The sequence below is a fragment of the Megalopta genalis genome, chromosome 2 (assembly GCF_051020955.1).
Source record: "Megalopta genalis isolate 19385.01 chromosome 2, iyMegGena1_principal, whole genome shotgun sequence".
NCBI classification, from domain to species: Eukaryota; Metazoa; Arthropoda; class Insecta; order Hymenoptera; family Halictidae; genus Megalopta; species Megalopta genalis.
The window spans coordinates 20,811,120-20,834,104 of NC_135014.1; the positions used below are offsets into that span (position 1 = coordinate 20,811,120).

The window sequence follows — 22,985 nt, forward strand, 5'->3', positions numbered from 1 at the left end:
AATTACTATTGAGAGACCAATAATATTTAATTGTGTCTTTGTGAACAAACATTTCCATTCGTGATAGATTTAGGTGAATATTATTAGGTGAGTCAAGTAATTCCGTAAATTGAAATGTCTATTGCAACTGAAGCGTCTGCTATAATTAAAATATCTACCGCACTTGTACCTTCCAAAAAATTGGACGGGGAGCGATATTTTTCAGGAAAAAGTAATATGAAAATCCTTCAGGGTAAAATTAATTGCGATATACGTTGTGCACGTGAACGGCGTTACTTTTGTCTGGTTCATGTTTTCGAGAGCCAATTTAATAGAATTGTATATTAGCGTTTAACTTTTTAAAAAGCTGCTGACAGGTAAATTACAATGGTTACTCTGTTTTATTTTTTCAGTGCGTGCAAATGGCGCACGCGTTAAGGCGCATCTCGTACGCAACCTGTGAACCCCAGCACGCACAATTCAGTTTTCTCGCCCGAGAACCTAGAGCGCACTTCAGCATACAATATTGCCATTCCTTCATTACCAATTCTGCAGAACAGGTAAGTCTATTTTTCATTTAGTTTAGCCTTAGTTTGAAAAAACCTTCGTTCAGCTGTTACGTATCTGTAATCAGCCGCGAAAGTTATATTTTATTCCACTCAGGCATATATTACTCCACTTTGTTCTATTTTAAGCAACTCTTTAAAAAGTGATTTTTAATCGTGAAATAATATTAATCCACTTCGATTCTATTTTAAGCAACTCTTTAAAAAATTACTTGTAGAAATTCGAAGAAGAATTTTAGGCTGTGGATTTCGTACGCAAAATCAAAATCTTCTAACGTAATTGTGAGTCAATAGAACCGAATAGAAATTAATTTCTTCTTCTATTGGATACATCTGGTAAATCGAGCAGAACGTGATAGCGAACACGATAGATAGTTCTATTGTTTTGCATACACGCATGTCCACAAAGGTTAGGAAACATGTTACACCAAGCCATATTTTTATTTGTAACAGATCTTCTTAACAGAGGATAGAGATTCGTATTGTATCAACGAAAATATTAAATTTATTTCTTCATAGTTTTTAATTTTATTTTGTTTTTACTTTTTTATTCTCCGTATGTACTAAATAAAACAATATTTTAATACAAACAATGTGCCATGTGCTTCCCTATAATACGTGTTTTCAATTCAATGAAACGTATATTTGTCAAAATATTAAATTTTACTGAAATGTTAACTGTCGACGGTAAGTGTATATTTCATGCACTCATAGTTCTGTCATGAATGCAAAAAATCTGCACTCTAATAAGTTACTATGCCTGCAAAGAAATTCGTCGGTACGTGGAAAACCTTCGTGAGTAAAAGTATATTTACTCCTCAAAGCATGAAACACATAATCACATTTCTTGATCTTGCTGCAATGAATTTAGAAATGTCTCCCTTTCATCATGAGTGATTCTAGTAAATTTGAAAACACGATATCATTGAATTTTCCATCTTAAAATGTTTCCTAATTTACCATAATAACAATTCATTTACTCTTCTACTGCACTCAAAAATTCAATTTCTACATACAATGTCTGCATATATTGTTCTCAAATTCTTAATTTCATAATTTACTATTAGATTGCGGATTGTGTGTGTGTGTGTGTGTGTGTGTGTGTGTGTGTGTGTGTGTGTATGCATTTATGCCAAAAAATGGTAGATATACCTTGCAATCGTAAGAAGACTAAATCAATTGAAGACTGTCGATTACATTGATCTTACTGGAATTATTATAATCACAGCAGGAAACCTCTGTTTCTTAAAATCAATGGAGGCAATTTGATTTTGCAGAGAGATCCGCAGTCTATTTATTACAATCACGACTGGTATATTCTGTCATTGTGCATAAAAATTTCGCTTTAATCCGAAGCGATCTCAGTAAGTTAAAACCAAAACGGCGCGGTACATTAAAAAATTCATCGTGCACGGTTTATTGAAGGTTTCTAGAGACCGCGTAAAGTTTCGCGGTAAATTTCATACAGATTCCGAAAGTGGTTAAACTTTTATTTAGTGGAACACGCGGATAAATCGACCAGTGGGGCTGGCTGGTCCTAGTACCCATAGAATGACGAGCGTGTGCCCGTTGTCATATTAAAGTATTCATCGTGCTGTCACAAGCTGTTAAATGACACGGTTTTTATCGGTCGGAGAATATTTCATGCAACACGTGTCGAGCTAAAGTAGAAAAATTCCTCGGTATCCGCTTTATATCGTTGATCGACACAACCTGCGGTAACGCATATCGGATGGGGGAAAGAAAAAACCGAGGGAAAAAGGGGAGTCGCGAGTTGTCCTTGGTGATATTGCATAGTGCATCGCCATCATCCAGGACAAATTGCACCGACACAGAGGAAAGACAGCCGCGCGCAGGATATTACTCGCCGTTCAGAACCACTATGCAAATAAATCGTACACACGTGTCAGAAGTTCTTGATGCGCCCCGTAAACCGGGGCGAAATCTGTTTTAGATTGAACGCCATTATGCTCGTCTCTGATGGATTCACTTTTCCGAACTAGCACGCGGATTAGAGTATTATCGGTAAAGCTCTTTCATATTTTCGATTCAGGCAATCGGTGCGAAAATGGTTCGTACATTGATTTCCTCGATTTTCGAGAAATCGTCGTTATTCGAACTGTTTTAATTTTCTAGGAAAAATTTGTGCAGCAATAAATCTAAACTTATTCTATCGAATAAAGATCTTTTAAATTTGTATCGTTAAGAAAGAAGAAAAGAAAGAAAGATTTTAGTCGACCTTTACTTGCATTGAAAAATGAAAGAAAGAAAGATTTTAGTCGACCTTTATTCGCATTGAAAAATGAAAGATAGTAACAATACAGTTCACAGGGAATCGTGGATGATTTCAAAAAGTGAAAGAAGCCTGTAAACGTATCATCACAGTAAAATTGGAGCGTAACCCAGAAAACTGCTAATTAGTACAGCTTTATATCACTAGCAGCGCCATTATGTGATGCATACTAACACGCTATGACACTCATTCAACTACATATACATATTGTACATGCGCGATAATGCATTCCGTCGCAATCGAAAGGAAAGAGGTCGCACGCGAGTAAAGCGTGCCCAAAAACTTGTAATATTCTTTAGTATCAATCGAAGACGTTATTTTATTAAGTATTTATTTTACACATCCACTAACAATTCCAGAAAACCAGTTATTCTAACAATATTGTGTTGACAATTCTAAAAAAAATATTGTAGTAAATTTCACAGAAAAAGCATTGTACTAATGATTTCATACAAAATAGTATGCTAACAATCCCAGAAAATCTATATTAAACTAACAATTCTCTAGGAAACCCATTATACTAACAATTCCCGAAAATCGATTATGTTAACAATTCCGGAAAAGATATTGCAATAAATTTTCCAGAAAAAGCATTATACTAATGATTTCATACAAAATATATGAAACAATTCCAGAAAATATATTAAATTCTTAAAACAGACAAGATAACAATGGAAACTGATCCATTACTTGCACGTAAGAATAACCAATTTTTCCTCTGCACATTTTTCTCATTTCGAATTGATATTTTTCATTAATTATTTGGTTCATCTTACATTTAGAAATGATAAAAGAATCCGAAGAGCGGCAATATGAACTTCAAAATTTTTTACATTTTCCTTGAGAACTGCATTTTTAATCATTCCTAAGTATAACACTTACGAAATATATTTAATAAATAGTACAATATTAGTATATTAGTGTAATATACAATATTTCAAATTAATATATTTTTAGAAGATTGATTTTTATAATCTTGGCATACACGATACCTCGAACAAAAAATTGTCTAAGCACGAATCGTTTCTGCAACAAATGTTGAGTTTGCACAATAAATTGCTTCCTGATCGAAATTATGTTACAGTTCGATGTAATTTCTTCATCGGAATAAATAAATAAATAAATGAAACAAACAAATGCGGACGTTTTCAGGCGTTTCGAGATCCAGCAGACCGCGGTTGCTACGCCTGCTCAAAGATACGCGATAAGAACAAATGAAACGTGAAACCAAAGTGGGTCGCGCGCATACAGGTCACCGCATATACGAACATCTAGGAAAAGCCAAAGAGGAACGGAATGGAAAAGCGTGAGACCCAGGTGCATAGACTGGGAATAGATATAGCGATTCACAGCAAAACCAGAATTCCAGGTTCTAGCTCGTTGCATTATTGAACCGCCATTATTGTTGCTGTTCTGAGCCGCGAGTGCTCGGCAAGCACTTGACGCGCTCCAGAAACACCATAGCCCATACAGTATAGACACGAATCCATTGTTAAGGGTGCATGAACGGCAATTATGAAATGGGCTCGCATAAGCTCGCGATTCCCACTTCTCTGCCTCGTTTAAGTCTCCATTTCCGGATCTTTTTCCAGTTCAGTAGTTGATGCATTGTTGTAAATACTTTGCAGACTTGTCGTGTATATTGAAACCAGAAGTCGATATTATTCGAATTGTTTCGAATAAACGTTTATCTAAAGTAATTGTACGTATTAATTTTTTTAAGGAGGATATTTGATTCGAATAACGATTATTCATTATTCGTCATAAATGATTCTATCTATTTATTCGAATAAGTTCTTTGAATAAACATTGTAAAATTATTCAAATAATAATGCGAATAATTAACTGCTTTTGGTGTTTTAGGTAATTTAAATATATAATTATTTAAATATAAATAAATAAAATTATAAAATTGAATTATATAGAATTATGAAAGATTATTTAGTTATGCATCAATGATCAGTATGGAAGAAATAAATTGATAAAATATAAAAATAAATGAATAATAAATAAATATATTTTTATTCGATTGGATATATTTTCCAAAGCACATCAAGTCAAATTTAATTCGTTAATCTTTATCTGTTATCCGTCATTCGAATAAAATATTGCTCAAGTCTGATTAATACCACATCTTTAAATTTTGTAACATTGTTATCGTCGAAATTGCAATAATTATTCACTGGTAAAGTTAATTAGACGGAAAATTGCTTGGGAAGTGAAAGACTGAAGGCAATCTTTTAATTAACGTGAGTGTGATCGAAAGACACTTTTTGTGCAGTGAAGGTTTTATGCGATTAAGGTAAAAAGATGGATGGGTAAAACTGAAAACAGTAAAAAGATTAAAAGATGTTCAAAATGTTGTACTAATTGCAACTTCTTAAAATGATTAAAGAGAGAAGGAAAGAGAATTATACTTGACTCGTTTATCTTACAATTTTTATTTTACATGAAGATCCGCAATCGATGGTCGATTTTTAAATTGTGGAAGATACGTAAGATATGGAAATGAGGATTTTTCATGCAGCATGATTAGATCAAAATTGCATTTTTAGTAATATTTTTGCTCAATAACAACCAGAAAAACGCAAATTTTGTATTTAATTGAAATATCATTGAAATAATTTCACAAATAATGTTATTTTTTATTTGGATTTTTGGGAACGACAAATAATTGATAATTGTTGCTTCTCTTTGGTCTGTTGTATATTATACAAATGGATATTTTGTACATACGTTCTGAAAATAAAATATTAATTCTTACTCAAATTTAAGTGAAAAGCAAATAATAATTAATCGTTCTTTTTCTTCATCGATCGTGTAATACAAATATTAATTTCTATTTATCATTATTGAAGAATTCGTCTCTTTCTTCGCGAACTCAATGATATAATTTACAGCAACCGAATAAATAATAAATAACAAGCAATCGAGTGACAAATGATAAGCAACAATTGTAATTGCATTTATAAATAAGAAATAAATTTTATTATTTTAACTAATCTATTCAGATCTATATAAATAACAGTTGCTTATTTTTATCTTCCATTTAAATTTCCAAATAACACATCATTTTTCATTCAAATAAACATTTGAATGAACAATTACTTAAATGATGCCGACCTCGAACAGCACCGAGGCCTGCAGTCGATATTCGAGCATGGGGTTCCCCGCGGTAAATACGGAAAGTCGTTCGAGTTTCAATCAGTTAATTAATTAGGAAAGAAATACTGTTGCCCACAGGGTACCGATCCGTTCGATAAACAAATGAACTTCCGCGATGCGAATCGACCGGCGTGGCGCTTATTTCCTCGGTAGTATCGAATAAACCGGTTCGCTCGGACGAGCAATTCGTGGCGCACAAAGAGGAATTTCTTGACGAAACTTCTTAGGGGACCGGTAACGAACGTTCGAGCTAATTAAATGTCTTTCCCGTACTTTCCCGCTCGTTAGGTGACGCGGTATTTTCAGCACGATTTGCACGGCCAGGCAATTAGAACGGGCGCGACATAACAAAACGTATCTGCCGGCTTGTGTGTTTGTGTTGTCTGACGCGCGCCGCGCCTCCTCTCGCCACGCCACGCCACGCCGCCTTATAGAACGTTCTTGTAATTTCACTCCTTTCACGTGCCACGGACAAATTACTTTTCGCCGTGTACGCGCCCGGCTTAATGAAAACGTAAAGTGTGTGGGCGGCTGCGTGCCGCGCCGGCTACGCCACGTTTTAATTTCGCCAATTTTTCCCGCGCCACGCCGCCTCGCGCCGCATCGCGTCGCGACGAGACCCCCGGAACAATTAAAAACGATCGCGACTTTCGTTATTGAAAAGCCCGGCCATTGTTCCCGCGGATCTGCTCCCGATCAAAGAGCTCGACTGCGAATATTACATTCGATTAACACTGAACCTACCAGAGCGGTCAAACGACTGCTTCTTCAATTTCCAGCGACGTTTTTAAATGCAATGTTTTCGCTTTTCTTATCTGCTTCACTGTGTTTCTGTAATAATGTTTCTGTGTTTCTGTATATTACACGGTGTCCAGGAAGGTCGGGAGCAAAGTTATACTATGTGTTAGGTCAAATGCACTGCTGACAAAAATTATGGCATAGAAAAATTTTGGATACAAATTGGTCAAGTTTGACGGACGATGATTCGGCGAATCATCGGCGTAAAATGATGACTTTTCTTTTACATCGAAGTACGAAACCTCTACTTTAAGATACTTTCTGGAATTTAAGTTTAAATCCGTAAAAAACAGAAAAATCCGGGAAAGTAGCTAAATCCGGAAAAACAGCTAAATTCGGAAAAACATGGCGACATGTTTGTGCTACTGAAAATTGCTAAGTTTGAAGAAATGCACAGATTTTGTGAAATCTTTTTCGGCGGTGCCGTTAAAATCCAGATACATTATTTTAACATATTTACTAAAGTGATTAAAAATAGTCATTTTTTTATTGCTCGTGAAATGCCAGAGATCTAAAAATAGTCGAAACTTAATAAAAAATAAGGTTAATAGTTGAAACTTTAATTCTTTTGTTTTAAAAGTAAGAACCCCTACACGTACCCGGTCCTTATTGTGTTAAAGTAGAGGATTCAGGCTTTAATATTATATAATAGCTACAATTGCGAATTTAAAATTTCTATATGTTAAAGTATTAATTGGAACCTTATTAAAAGTTTCGAATTTTCTGTATTTAAGTATGTTTCTTTTTATTTTAAAGTATTTCATTTTTAAGTGTTTTATTTTTAAGCGTTTTATTTTAAAGCGTTCTATATTAAAGCGTTTTATTTTAAAACGTTTTATTTGTGAAAGAAGAATATTAGAATTTCTGTTGAAAGACTCACTATAATATTGATCGAGAGTGGAGTAATTTATCTGAATCATTCAAGGGTAGAAAAGGAAATCATAATCCCGAGGAAGTTAGCTGATTCATTTTCGCATTCATTAACTACCGCGTCACGTTCCGTAGAATATTAATTGGCCAAGTTTCTAATTATCATAAAAAATGATGCGCTTATGACGAGGCGTTAGAACCTATTTACCTTCTCATTTATTACTTATTATGCACTCACTGCACGTAAACAGAGTGTAAACGAGTTTCCTACACGCATGAGAAGAAACTCGCAAACACCGGTCACGTGACAGTGTAAATGGCTCAAATGTCACGATCGTAACAGTTGGTGTAACTATAACGGACGATAGTCGTCGACAGAAATGTGCTTGTTCCCATTTTCTAGCAGATCAAATATGCATTTCATTTTTCAAGATTTCAGCAAATATACATTCCGATTTTATTTTGCTAATCAATTTCATTTATATTTATTATATTTTTAATGGAACAAATGTGACATTATTATTAAACGTCGTAGACTTGTTTGTTTAACTTGGAATTCATCCAAATCAATCCTTTTAATGCTTTCCATTAGACTTATTTCATTTTCAAATTGATTAATTCTTCCAAAAATTAGTAGCTGCTTTCTATATTTATTCTTTATATGTATATAGTTTAACTTTTAATTAGCGATAAGAAAATAATATATCGATTTACATCTCTTAAATGCAGGGCTGGGGTTGAATCGTTTTCTCAAATAGTAAATAGACTAAAAATCTTCTCATGTAATACAGAATTTGACAAATAACCTTTTTTGGAAATAATAGTTCCATATGGAAATAGCATTTCAAATATATCTAATTACGTTATCAATTACGTTATTATCAAAAAATGTTTATTTGCCAAGTCACGTGAAAAGATAGAAATATTTATGGTGTATTTACTATTCCAAAAATTTATTTTCCTTCGGGTCTGCTTAAATGCGAACAATGGTCGATGAAAGAGGCGTCTAATATTTTAGTGAAAACTAGTTTCTTCTTCGTAAGGAATTTCGTTCTCCTGAATGGAAGTACAGCGTTTGTTCGGAACGCAACTTACGTTGCTTTGCGTAACAGCCGCAGGTATTAGAATCTCACTACCTCTCATGGCGTCGATCTCCTTTCCTTTCCGCAACTATTTCCTTTCCCTAATACGGGCAAGTCTAACTACTTCTTTCGATTTACTTTTCCGTGATGCTTTCACTACGATTCTAGATTTTCTTCATCCAATTCCGCCTCGTTCCTATCACAAGCCACTTCCTATTTCCTTTTGCTACACAAAGTTGCTACACGCTCGACTGACGAAAATATTACCAAAACATGAGTTCGATGTGGACATTCGTTTCGACGAAAAGAATTTTTGAATTGCGTTATTTTCATAAAAGTAGAAATACCATATAGGCAGTAATTAATCCTTAAGCAATAATTACTTTAAGCAGTTACTTTTTGAATAGTAATTACTTTCTAGGTAGTAAGTTACTTTTTACGTAGTAAATTACTTTTCAGGTAGTAATTACATTTTAGGTAGTAATTACTTCTTTGACAGTTTCAAGCGTTTGAATATTCGAGAAGTAGTTTAATGATATGCTGTTTGATGAATTTACGAGAATCTTTGAGTTCCAATGAAGTCAAAGTTTAATTAGTAGACTTTGGATTTGACACAGTTATGCCGGAAATGTATAAGTCAATTACCTTCGACTAACTAAAACTACCGAAAGAAGAAACACATTTACATTCACACTATCGTGTCTTACAAAAATTAATGAGGCAATTATCTTCGACTTATGAAAATGATTAAAAGACGAAACACATTTTCACTCATCATTATGCTTACAAAAACCAATGAATAAATTGTATTGGACTTATTAAAATTATTGCAAGCAGAAACACATTTTCATTGACCATTGTCTTAGAAAACTCAATGAGACAATTATCATCGACTTATAAAAATTATTGAAAGGAGAAACAAATTTTCATTCACCATTGTGTCTCAATAAAATCAATGAGTCAATTCTCTTTAATTTATTAAAATTATTGAAAAAAGAAACAAATTTTCATTCATTATTGTCTCTGAATAAAATTAATAAGTCAATTATCTCCGACTTATTAAAATTTCTGAAAGGAGGAACACATTTTTATTAAACTTTTGTCTTACAGTCAAATTAGAAAATTTCTATTTTCCATAACAGATCGCTTTGCAAATTCCCATTGAATAAAGTTCCATTAAATAAATTATTTGCACTATGTAGAACCTCGATGGTCTCCACGTCGACAAACGTGTTAAATACATTACGAGCTCTATTATCTACGACATACATAGCCGCTCCATTTGTCTTCTCCAAAATCTGACGTGTTTTGTCGTATTACGGCTTGCCATAATGGCCACCATAATCCGCAGCCTGGGGTCTGGTTTGCATGACCTACAGGAATACGCTCAGCCACCTTATCGATTAACTTGTCCCTCCTTTCATCAGACAAGCGTACAAATGTAAAGCGTCAACAAACTTTTTTATTAGTAGCATGCTGCTCGGAACCCTGCTTTTTCATCCGCGTTACAAATAACACGAATTTTATATTTCAGCTTAATTATATCAGATAAAGTTATCTGTGACATTAGAGACTCGATTTCGCAATGGGCGTTGCTGCGTGCAGAAACGTCAGCTATTAATAACTGTCAATCGATAGAAATCAAACAATCGAACGGTTTCTAGTTATTAGAATATTATGCATATCAAGATAATGGTCCCCTTTGTTCCAATTTAATTTGTGAACGAAGTTAAGGCTGTGTACAAAGATATGAAGAGATTAATTTAATGAAAATTCTATTACAAATTAAATTGTATAGAGATTAAACAAATTCATTGTTTGAATAACTCATTTATTTCACTAATTGTGCATAGATAATATTTATCTAATGCTTTGAAAATCAGATGATTTATATATCAATACAATATTAGTAAATATGATCTGGACAGTATGTGACTTCTAAATTCTTAAGAAACATTGGAATAATTTATTCGAAATTATAATTGCTAGGATGTATTATAAAAGTAAATATTTTTCTTCGGACACCAAAATAGTAGAGCCAGGTATAATATAGTAGGAATACTGAAATAAATAGTTATAAGTTGAAGTAAACGTTTAGTATTTGAAATATAACTGAATGTATGGACTATAGCTTCGGTATCTGAATTAAATGACAAAGTAACTATAATTCCACCAGAACGTTCCAGTTCTTAAAATGTAAATCAGTGACCAATTTCAGTATCTAAATTAAATAATGAAGTAGCCATATTTCCGAGAAAACGTCCAGTACTCGAAATATAAATGAGTAACCAGTTGCAACATCTCAATCAAATAATGAACTAGTTAATAACTCAAATAAAGCGTCCAGTACTTCGAATGCAAATAAACGAACAGTTGCAATACTTCAATTAAATAATGAACTAGTTAGTATCTAAATTACATCACGAAGTAGTGAAAACTCAAAGTATAAGTGTCCAGTGATTAAAATATAAATAATTACCTATCTGGCTATGAGCAAAATTGCGTAATTACAATGTAAAATAGTAAAAAGGCTAAAAGAAATTAAAAATGTGAATACATTATTTTCAATCTATTACAATATTATTAATGAAAGAAAGCTCTTGCGTCCATTACGAAATGAGACGTCCGGTACTTAAAATATGAAGCAGTGACTACTTCCAATAATTAAATTAAGTAATAAAGCAATTGTAACTCAAAGAAAACGTTTAGTACTTAAAATATAAATGAGTAACTAGTTTCAGCCTCCGAATTAAATAACAAGAGCCCAGAATTTCTGCATTCTACAGTATACGCCAAGAAATCTGAACTTGCAGAAAGCAGCGAAGGATACGATCGCAGCAGAGGAAATATAGAAAAATTGTCTGCCAACGGTACCGATTTTTCTTGATTACGCAGGTACACGTATACCTACTTTTCTGGACCTAGTTCTAATTCGTAAGTAGAGCGGTCGTCGCAGCTGATGAGAATTTCGCAACGGCGAAGAGAAACGTGTCAACGACCGAGTGATTACGGTCAGTCCAATCCCTCACGGTATAACAGGTCTCCGACTCCCTGTTTCTGCTTTTACTCTTCGCACTTCCTTCGTTGCGTGCTCGAGAAATCCGTGTCCCGTGCATTGATTCTTCGCTGTCCGATTAGCGAACGTAATTCATTATAATACAATTCCGTCGGTTGCGGTTTCTGCACCGCGTGCCGGGGCTTCTGCCCTCGAAAAATGATAATTGGACAGCGCCGATTCTATCCGAACCACTTATGACTGAATACACTTCTGCATACATCCCTGCCCATTATGCGTTCTCTATCAATCCCTCTGCGAACAAGTATTCACGATATTTCAGTCTTTTTTGCCGTTCGCTCGGCTGGCCAAGCTTTTGTTACTCTTTTCGTATTCCGGGTTCAGACAAACTTTTGTCACGCGGTTCTCGTTTTAACCGTCGGTTGAACAGAAACGCTCTGATAAATTCAACTCAGACAAAGATTTTGTTGATTATACATTTTGACAAAATATTTTATAGCATATTTGGAAGATATATAAATCAAATATTTCGATAATTATGTTGAAGCAATTATTTCGTGGTTGTTAATTACACGTGGAATATTTCTTCATACCCGTTTAGCAGGCGAAGGGTTGAAAATGCGGGTGCTAGTTAAGTTCTGTCGGTGCGAATTTCGCCCGACATGCAATTTGCGGTCGAATAAAACGACTCAGAGGTATTTAATATTTGTCACAGCCGGCGAATCCGAAGACCAGTTCCATTAAACAAATTACTCGAATTTCGTGGGATTTCATGGTGTCTGTACAGGCGGCGAAACGCGTTAAACCATGAATTACAGTGGCACTCCGTGTAAAACAGAGATTCCTTTGGTCCCGAGCACGAAGGTGCGATCAAATCTCCGCCATTCACTCGAATTCCGGAAGTGTATCAAATGCTGGGCTAACTTTGCATTCAGCGCGCGTATCTCGGAGTATTTTGGGTAATTGAGCGACTAATAAGATCGATGAAAGTGGGGATCTTCTTGTCCAAGGCAGCGTACGTGACCGAGCCTCTGTTTCCAGCAAGGAGACGCGCCGCGCCGCTGCGCTGGATTCGGATGGGAACTGCAGCTTCCGTCGTCACTTAAAGCTGATGCATCGTTTACGCCGCTTTCGAAAGCTTCCTGACCGTTTACTCGCGAACAAATTTTCCGCGACGACTATCGCCATTACGGACGTTCATACGACCGTGCGTATTTAGAAGAAACTGGGACGCGTTCACGGGTGTCCCTGACTTCCAATTGTTCGGATTGTTTGCGCCAGCCGATCGTTTCGCAGAATGCTGTGAAATATACCTTCCGCTTCGTGCGTTATCATTTGTCGACGATTTTCGTCGCAAAATTATTTCAAGGCATCTCTGTGCAGTTTTATAATTGTTTCAGATGATAATACTTTCGATAAATCAAATGTTCATTGAATTTCTTTGCGAGAGCTTTACATGCAATCTTTTGAATGGAATCTTCACTGTGATATTTCGTATTTCAATTTTTATTTTAAAGGTGTAAAAAGGTGTAAAAATCTATTATGATTACTACTTAATATTCTATTAAAAATCTACCAAAACTTAATTTTCTATCAGAAATCTTCTGCGATTCAAATTTATAGTAAAAATTTATCATAATTCACATCGTCGCTATTACATCTTTATTTGTTTATTTATTTTAAATGGAACCTGGAAACGATTCGATTATTTCATAACTAATAAATCTAAAGTTTCAGCATCTTCTGTTAAAAATTGCAATTTTTGTAATCGTTGCTCCTGTCGATCGTTTAGGGAAAGTTCTTCTTAATTAAAATACAATTTTAATTATTAACACAATTTTCGTCACAGTATTATTTTACAAAATTTCCGTGCAACTTTAGTTTAAATGATATCTTCTGTCATGCAAATTTTCATTATATTTTAGTTGTGAAAATTTTCCACAGAATCGTTTGGATGAAATTATTTAATTATTTCGTACGGTTTTTTAAATAAATTTCTATTATAACTTCGAAACGGTTTATATGTTTATTATGTAATAAATTCAAGATTGAATAACTTCTTGAATGTAATTCAATTTTTATGATTGTTCTTCAAAGAAATTAATTGAGAATATGCTTTAAAATATATTTTCCGCTTCGTTCATTATAATTCAAATACGGGTTTCATTGCAATATTTCTTCCAAGAATTTCTATGCAATTTTAGTTTCAATTGATACGTTCGATCAATGAACTTTTCATTACATTTCTTTGCGAGAGTTTTCCACAAAACCTTTTGATCGACATTCTTCATTGTTACGTCTCGCATGGATTTCAAATCAGTTTTTATTTTAAACGTTCCATACCTAATGAATTCAATTCAGAATATCTCCTTTTTTTATTCGAATTTTTGTGATTGTTCATTTGTGATTGTAACATTAATTTCAAGAATTTCCATGCAATTTCAGAATATCTCCTTTTTTTATTCGAATTTTTGTGACTGTTCATTTGTGATTGTAACATTAATTTCAAGAATTTCCATGCAATTTTAGTTATACATGATAGAGTGTACTTTTAATCAATCCAGTTTTCATTAGAATTATAATTTAGAAAAAAATGTCTGTACAATCTTTTCAATTAAATCTGTATCGTAATATCGTCTCGTATGGATTTCAATTTTAAATACAATTTTTATTTCTGTGCGTAATAAATCCAATTTTGAATATATCGTTGTATGAATTGTCAAGTACATTTCCAAACGTTCGGTAATAAAGATAACGTAGCAGAACGTGCGATTTCTTTGTGGATTAACTTATCCCGACAGCATTAATATGGGCATGCTATAAGACATAATGAAACTGAACAGCACCACAATGTTTCATTACTGAAGTTAATGACGATTCTGTATTGAGATTCCATGAAACCACGGAATGCTTATGAGCAACTACGTTCCGGCAATCTCATGCGACCTTCCTCGTGATTTCAATCAATTGGAATTCAAATATAGCAAGAACCAGTTTCCACGGCGATTGAGATACCACAAATATTTAATGAGCACTTTTATCTTTTGTCGTTCGTTTTCCAAGAAAACGTCAACTGTACGTATCAGGATGAAGTGTTTTGAACAGATTCTAGCAGATTGTGCAATATGATTAACAACAAGCATTGCTTTTTCATTGTAATAATTTAATCTGTTATTAATAATATATAATATATTATTATTAATAATATCTTCTTCTATTAATAATCAATATCCCACTAAACATACTAATAATCGATCTTCTATTAATAATAAATGGCTTCTATAATATAATTAAAAATAATCATTTTCAACCAACGAAAATTTCAGTAATGTCTGAAAATTATTAAATATTTCATTGATTAAACCTACCCCTCAACCTAACACTGACAGAAAATATTCGATCAGAATGGTGAACATGAGCAAATAATTCAAATATTAATACAAAACGAAAAATAGTATTACATACATATTACTGAACTGCAAATTTTATATATTTATAATAAAAACTAGTAAGTCAAATACAAGATAGGGATGTCATTAGGAAAATTTAATAATGTTATTAAACTATTTTTTACTTATTAAAATCATTAAAAGAAGCGATTCTTTTTTGTTTGATTTCTGTTTCTTACAATCGACTTGTAATTACAGAAAAATATTAACAGAAACGACAAATGGTTATAAAATAATACAAAATAATACAAAATAATATAAAATAATACAAGATAATGCACGGTCAGCCGTCATGTAAAAATTGTAAAACAATTTGAGTAACATGACGAAGCGTTGGTATTGTTTTTAATAATGTCAACGATGTAAATGAAAATACAGGTTGCCAAACAAATTCGCGCAACATTCACGGCAACAAAACTCTCCGCATCCAATATATGAAAAATGATGACGTTACACCTTCAGTTTGTTTGATCGAATACTCTTTGCAAGAGGATATGTAGGATAAAATTATTTTATCCGAGACGCGAGGGATTTCTTTGAGAAAGAAACGGTTTGCTAGAACAACGCGTAGTTGAACTAATTATTTTATCCGTGAAAGAAGGGCTTTCTTCGAAAAAGAAACAAACAGTTTGTGCAAACAATGCACACTCGTGCAGTTTGCACGACACACTTCCGTCCTCGTTAGCGTAACGTGTCAAGTTGCAAACTAAACGGCAAAAGCACACTGTGCCCAGCGTCTCCGTAGAAGTGACTCGCGGGCACACGTCATGTATACATATGTATACGCGCCCATTGACTTTCCATGTGTATCAATTATTCAGCTGAATGTCTCCTTGAATAATTCATCGGCGTTTCAAAGTTATAAGTTCGGGTCCCGACCGGCATTTGTAACTCGTTTACCTTCCTTTTAACCTGCAGCTTTCGAACATTATACATATGTACTCGGCTCACGGCGAAAAAGAACTCTTCCTGATCACCTGCCCCCCATCCCCCCATTTTTACTCGCCCGGATTCGCGGTTTAATGAAATTATGGACACGCGAGATCGCCGCTGCAAATTACGTACTCGTTGAATTCAAGTTTGCGTATCGATTTCTGCGCCATAAATATTGGATTTATCAACACTGATATGTAAATGATGATTCCGTGCACATTATTGCGAGTACAAATGTATTTTCGAAAAATATTTCGAACGGAAAATATAGTTCAGTATTCTCTGCAGCGATTACTGTAATTCTATATTTTCTGTAGTAATTACTGTAATTCTACATTTTCTGTAATAATTATTAGACCGCGGATGCATTGTAAACTAAAATTATGCATAATAAAAATGATCTAATTTAATTCTAAGAAACAGAAGTTAAATAAAAATGTATTTCCTCTTCTTCTCAATGTTCTTAAATTGTTTCGATGTATTTATATTTTCGCATTTTTTCTGGTTATTTTTATCATAAATGCATAAGAATTCGCAGTCCAGTAATTACTGAAGTAGCAAAATTATTATTCTACATTTTCTCCATGGTAGTGTGTTACTGTGGAAAAAAAACTATTATTCTACGTTCACTGTCAAAAATGTTATTGCATCAAGAAAACTATTATCCTACATTTTCTCTAAAATGTTATTCTATCAGAAAAACTATTATTCTAAATTTTCTGTAAAATGTTATTGTACAGAAAAAAATCATTACTCTACAGTTTTTCGAAAATATTATCGTATCGAAAAAACTATTACTATTGGTAATCAATATTGAAATGATTGTTTCATCTGAACTAACCTTAACTGCAAAACTTTCGGCCAAAAATTGTATTCTACATTTTTAACAATAACTATGTTAAGCGCAGTAATAAAATCCTATACTTGCAAAATCTATATGTCATAATTTACGATATATTTCTATAGTATTTTATAGTAATTTATACTTCGTATAGTATGAATTATCGTATATCGAATAAGGAGCTTCTAATCGTTAACAGGTGATTCCATTTTACCAAGAATAATTTTCAAAATGTTCGCACGTAGTTTAAGCAACTAAAACGGATAAGAAACTAGAAACATTTTATTCGAAAAAATTCTACAAATTGAAACATGTACAAGGACTTTGAAATATTGATATAAAAAAAATATCGAAATATTTTTCGTGATTGAAGCTACCATAGATTTGAAGATTAAAATTTTACCTTTGAAACGACTACCAAAAATTGGACACACGATTTTTTCACGGTTTTACCGAGCTTTGAATGTTGTATCATCAACTTTGCTGCAATAAAAGATTGACAATGAGAGCTTCACGTGACCAAAAGGCACAGTGTTTGAACTACGATGGATTCAATTACGAAAAAAGATTTTCCAATGCTTTTAGAAGCTGTTATCTATTACTGTTATCTATTCGCTACACAATGTAGACTTAACGTTATAAGGTGTGTCTATTTTGTACTAGATTGCTACATATTATTTGACATTTGACAAGTAGAAACATTGCGGTGAACAAAAATGGCGAGATATTCGATTCAACAACGCCTGTTTATTACTAAAATTTTTTACAAATTTGGCGAAAGTTATGCAGAAGTTGGAAGAAAATTTCGTACAGAATATGGAAGAGAAAAATTGTCCACCAAACATGCAAATGAAAAGAATAATTAAAAAATTTAAAGAAATTAGCTCACTTGCAGATAAAGTTAATAAACAACGTCATCGTAGTGTTCGTTCTGAAGAAAATACTGCGTTCATGTCGTTTACTAATTTTATCTGCAAATGAACCATTTTCTTCAAATTTTTTAATTATTCTTTTGATTTGTGTATTTGATGAACAGTTTCCTCTTGTTATTCAGATAAATTCTTACTCGATTGAATATTTACTCGATAGTGTGTCGAATAAAATTTCATTCGAATAAATTGTTATCTATATTCGATTGATTATGTATTCGATAACGTCGAATAAAAATTTGATCCGTTAGCCTTTATCTTCCTTCCGTCGCGCGAATAAAATTTTGCCCAACTCTGGTACATAATAACTTTATCTTCGAAGCGATGCCGGTGTTACCGATGATCCTCGGGAGCACGACGTAAAAGCATCTTCCTGTTGTCTAAAAGATTCCGCTGTCTGGCCGTAGGGCTTCCGTGTTCGTAGGAAAGGAGACTGGTATGGATTCTTTTTCTTCGGGATTACTCAAGAATGGCAGGCGCGCAACTTCCACGGCCGAGGAGGGCCCCGAAAAGTGGGAGAATAGCAGACTTTGCACTTTGAACTTTGTGCTCGGCCCGCGCCGGGAACATTTAGTCAATCCTAATGGTACTTTTCGGATTAAACTTTAAACACGTTCCGGTGAATTAAGAGCGTCGTCGTTCGTGAAACTCTTAAATGGCAACCACCGCGGCTGTGCCGACACTGCCAACCTGTGAGAGCCTCGATTATTCGAGGTTTGCTGAGAACGGATCGCGAACGAATTAATCGAGAGGTCGAGGACGTGTTCGATTCCACTTGCTCTATCTCACCCTCGATTCGTTTTCACCCGATTCCCGACGATCTCTTGTCTTCTTAAATCGTCTTTCAATAGTTTCCATTTTGTTATTACTAAGCTGTGATCTTTGGGCAAAAGAAAAATTGCCTGCACTAATTAGATGGTGCAGAACCTACGTATTGATGACGTTCTTTAATTATTTTAATAAGTGGAAAGTAATAGTGTTTTTAAATCCTTTAAACGGTTTAATCATTTTGAATGTGATCTGTGAATTTTTGCCATAATTACAAACTGATTAATATAATTATCTACATAATTATATATATAGTATTATTATTATATTATTATTATATTATTATTATTATATAGTATTATTATTATAAATCATACAATATTTCACCATTAGTACAAGCACTAATTTTTCAGAGTTACATAAATAGTGACCAATCTGACAGTAATATTATTAAATAAAATATATAATTAATATTATTAAAATTGTATTATTATTTTATGAACAATATTAATGTTCAGTGGTTTCTTCCTTAATTAATTCAGAAATTAATAATGAATGCAGTATCCACATGTGTCATTAGTATAAGTTCGACATTAAATATAAAATAACAATATATAATGTACAACACCAACACATTATACTACATTCATAATAAATCTGCAACTGATGTATGAACACATTATTTTGCATAAAGATCTACAGTCTAATGATTAATGAAGAAAATTAATAATTAACGAAGATATTCATTCTCAATATTATACTAATTTTACTACTATCAAAACGCGTGCAATCGTAAATCATTACACAACCGGCGATTATGTGTACACATGTTTGCCGATAGACCGTACAGGTTAACGTACAGCGAGCAATAAAGTATTCAATTAATCATATCAAGCTCTCCTATTTGGTATGATTTATTCTACCAACATACAAGCGATAAACCACGCCAGGCCATCACGTGCGGTGCTCAAGTATAAAGTTGAAAATAATTTTCCTTATGCACGCACCGATGACGTGAAACCGTGCGCGGCGGTGAAGGTTCGCACAATCTTCAAGAAAATCATGGAACGATGATTACATTATGAAAACGTATATAATGCGTCGCTATTCGAAAATTCCGCCGATTAAAACCGACTCCGGTACGTGTGACTCCGCTAGAGCACACCTACAGTTCCGTGAGTAAAAACGATTTCGATTAACATCATTGCACGTGGGTCGCCTAAAGCTGCGTACACGTATAACAAGCGGTCCCCACAGCGTGATTTGTGAGCTTATCAAAAGGAAAAAAAAAGGAACACAGCTTCCTGTCGGAGATAACTGTACATTGAAAAAAGAAACCTGGCGCAGGTATTATATCGTGCGAAATTAACTTTGCATATTCCGGGGAGCTACGTGCGTTTTATCTCGGAATAAAGCGTTCTTAGAGTGGAATGTCGAGCTTCAGAGTTTATGCTAGAACTGGCTCTCGAGGATAATAATACGTAGTTTCTGTTTCCCTGTGTTCCTTTCATCTTTCTTTTCTAATACCGTATATGCGTTATTATAATAGGTCTGTATATGTACATACGTGTATTATATATAGCACATATTACAATTAAATATAATATAATATATTATACTTTATTATTATACCGCATATGCTATTTTAATAATAAATATATCTTTCTAAAATCAAAAGTTTCTTCTTCAGTTGTAAGGAAAGGGGGTCGACGTTATTAATTATTTTAGTTGTTATTTTGAGTATACTTAACTAGGTTTGCATGTTATACGTTATTTTTTATCATTATTATTCTAGTAAGTTGAATGTTACTTCTTACCTTAGTCGTTTCGCTGAAAAATTCGTACAATCTACTAATAACAAATGAATATTTATATTACACATTTACTGTAAAAGCCGTTTATTTTAAAACAGCATTGTACTCTCAGATGCATATTTATGCAATTGCCGTGAAAGCCACTCATTTCACTTTTCTTGATCTTTTCTAAAATTCCATTGTACTCTTAAATGAATATTTATAAACTTGCAGCGAAAACTGTGTTCACTTCATTTTTTTCCGGTTCTTCACAAAATTAGCATTGTCCTGTTAAATGCAAATTACGTACTTGCTGTGGAAGCTGCTGAAGTGGCAAATCTCTATTGACCACAATGTTAAGCGTCATACTCGAGACACGTTTTTGTTAAGCAGGAATCGATGCGACATTTTTCCACATTCAATTCTCAATGTAGATAACAAAAAATTACTGAATAATTTGTTAACAAAATCCTACTTTTCTCACCACAAAAGCGGTAATAATTCATTGACCACAAGTAATATTCATTCTAAGTAATAGCAAAATTTAAAAAAAAGCATTTCACTCATCGTCTAGTAGACTAGTGCCTCTATCATCTAAAAAAAAATTCAAGTTATTTAGTTCAGTTTTAAAGTAGCTATTGCGTTTTAAAAGATGTACAAACTCTTTTGCGGGCCACTGTATCTCAAAAACTAAGGCCGAGCGACGTTGTTCATTAAAGTACGCGCATAACTTTATACAAATGAATTCAGGACTTATCTTAATTACATTCCTAGATTCAGGGCTTCGATTTTTCGACTTTTCTCGACGAAATCCATCGGAACGTACACTTGAAAGCCAAAAAAATAGGATAGCCTCGTTTCTCACTAAAGATCGCTAAAAATGACGGATCTCGCGCCAAACGGGCCGCGTTCCAGAAAGCGTGCACCGGTGCAATCGGTACGTTCCTCCGCTTCATTCGAATCGCTTTAACGCAGCGCGATCGGCTCGCCCGGAGAATGCGTAGCGAGGACGAACGGCGAGGCGTAAAATTAAATTTTTCCGCGAACTTGGAAACGAGTTTTCGGATCTCATTTCCGAAGCGAATTCCTGGTTCGGTGAAAGCCCGACGCGCGACGCGCGTTCATTCCGTTCGTGGTACAATGCGTCTTGCCCGATCTCAAGATGTTATTCGACCTCCGGAGACGAAGGGTACGATCGGCTTCGCGAACTATCCTTCGTTCTTCCCGTCGGGCCGCGCTGGTTCTGCTTCGGCGTCGAGCTTCGGCTTCTGCCGGCTTTACAGAAAGCAGAAAAAGTGAAACAAGACCGTCGCACAAAGGGAGACGATAGGGATGACGGGAGAAGGAAGGACGGACCGATGGAATTCAAGGTATTTTCCTGTCGCCCCGAAACGACCATGCGGCCCATTGAACCTTTTATTTACTTGGCAGCCGCCGGGAGAGGAAGTCTTTCGAGCGAGACCTGAAGTGGACCGTTCTTCGCTACCGATCACTCGGAATCGTTCTGACAGCTCTTATCATTGGACACACGGGAATCATACTCGAATTCCCCTCCATTATCTGTCGCCGCTTTCTGAATGTCCACTGGACCTTTCGCGTTCGCGTGTTCGTAAATAGACTGCGGATTTTATGCGTTTCTCGGAGAAATGAACGAAGACCGTTGAACCCTTGCACTCGGAGAATTTTGTCTGAAAAATTATGGATCTTTCTGTAACAAAAGTATACTCGTTTTGCAATTATATTATAGAATGGTTAACGAAAGTGTTCGAACAGCTATTAAAAACGCAATAACTTTTTTTCGAACTGGATTAAATGACTTGAATTTATTCTAGATAGTAGAGGGACTAGTCCACTAGACAACGACTGAAATGCTTTTCCTTAACTTTGCTCTTACTTGAAATGACAGAAATGTAAAAAAAGAACTCGTTTCTTCTCTTTTTTTATCTGAGCTTGCAACAAAAATTTAAAAAATGCGTTTCGTAGATCTCGGTAACAAATCTGTAAGAAATCTGCAGTTTAATCTGCAGTTTAATCAGAAATCTTGCATAATGTTTGTCAAACGTTGAGAAAAGCTCTCCAATAAAATATTATATGGCCACATTTTAACCATTTTTACAATTTCTACAATTTCTACAATTTTTACAATTTTCCCAAATGAGAAACTCGCACGAGAATACTATTGAATTTCAAGGGAACATTTTAAACCAGCTTTCTTCTCTCTAAATAATTTCTAAATTTGCTATTAAAAATCGTGAAAATACATTCAGTAATGCAATAGATTAAATCTAGCGTGGAAACAATTTATGGTAAAATTTTTGCCATTGGTTTCGACGGTTGTGCTTTGATGTACAATTTGGAATGAAGTGTGCTCTCTGTAAAATCGCTTCGGAACGTGAAGCGTTTCACAATCTGAATCCTGTCCCGTCTGATCGCGAATGCGGGGTTGTCCACGATGCCAACCGTTAGCCGAAAATTCGGGCAATCGAGAATTCGTGAAATCGTG

At 34.3% G+C, this 22,985-nt stretch overlaps 1 protein-coding gene across 3 annotated transcripts in view; it reads left to right on the forward strand.

Moving 5' to 3' along the window:
* The window catches only part of LOC117220516 (EGFR adapter protein), a 383,013-nt gene that overhangs the window by 281,909 nt on the left and 78,119 nt on the right, over nt 1-22,985 (forward strand). For all 3 annotated transcript variants that reach the window (XM_076518718.1, XM_033470533.2, XM_076518719.1), the window contains one exon: nt 393-539. In XM_076518718.1, coding sequence (XP_076374833.1) covers nt 393-539 — 147 coding nt within the window. The remainder of the gene's footprint in view (nt 1-392; nt 540-22,985) is intronic.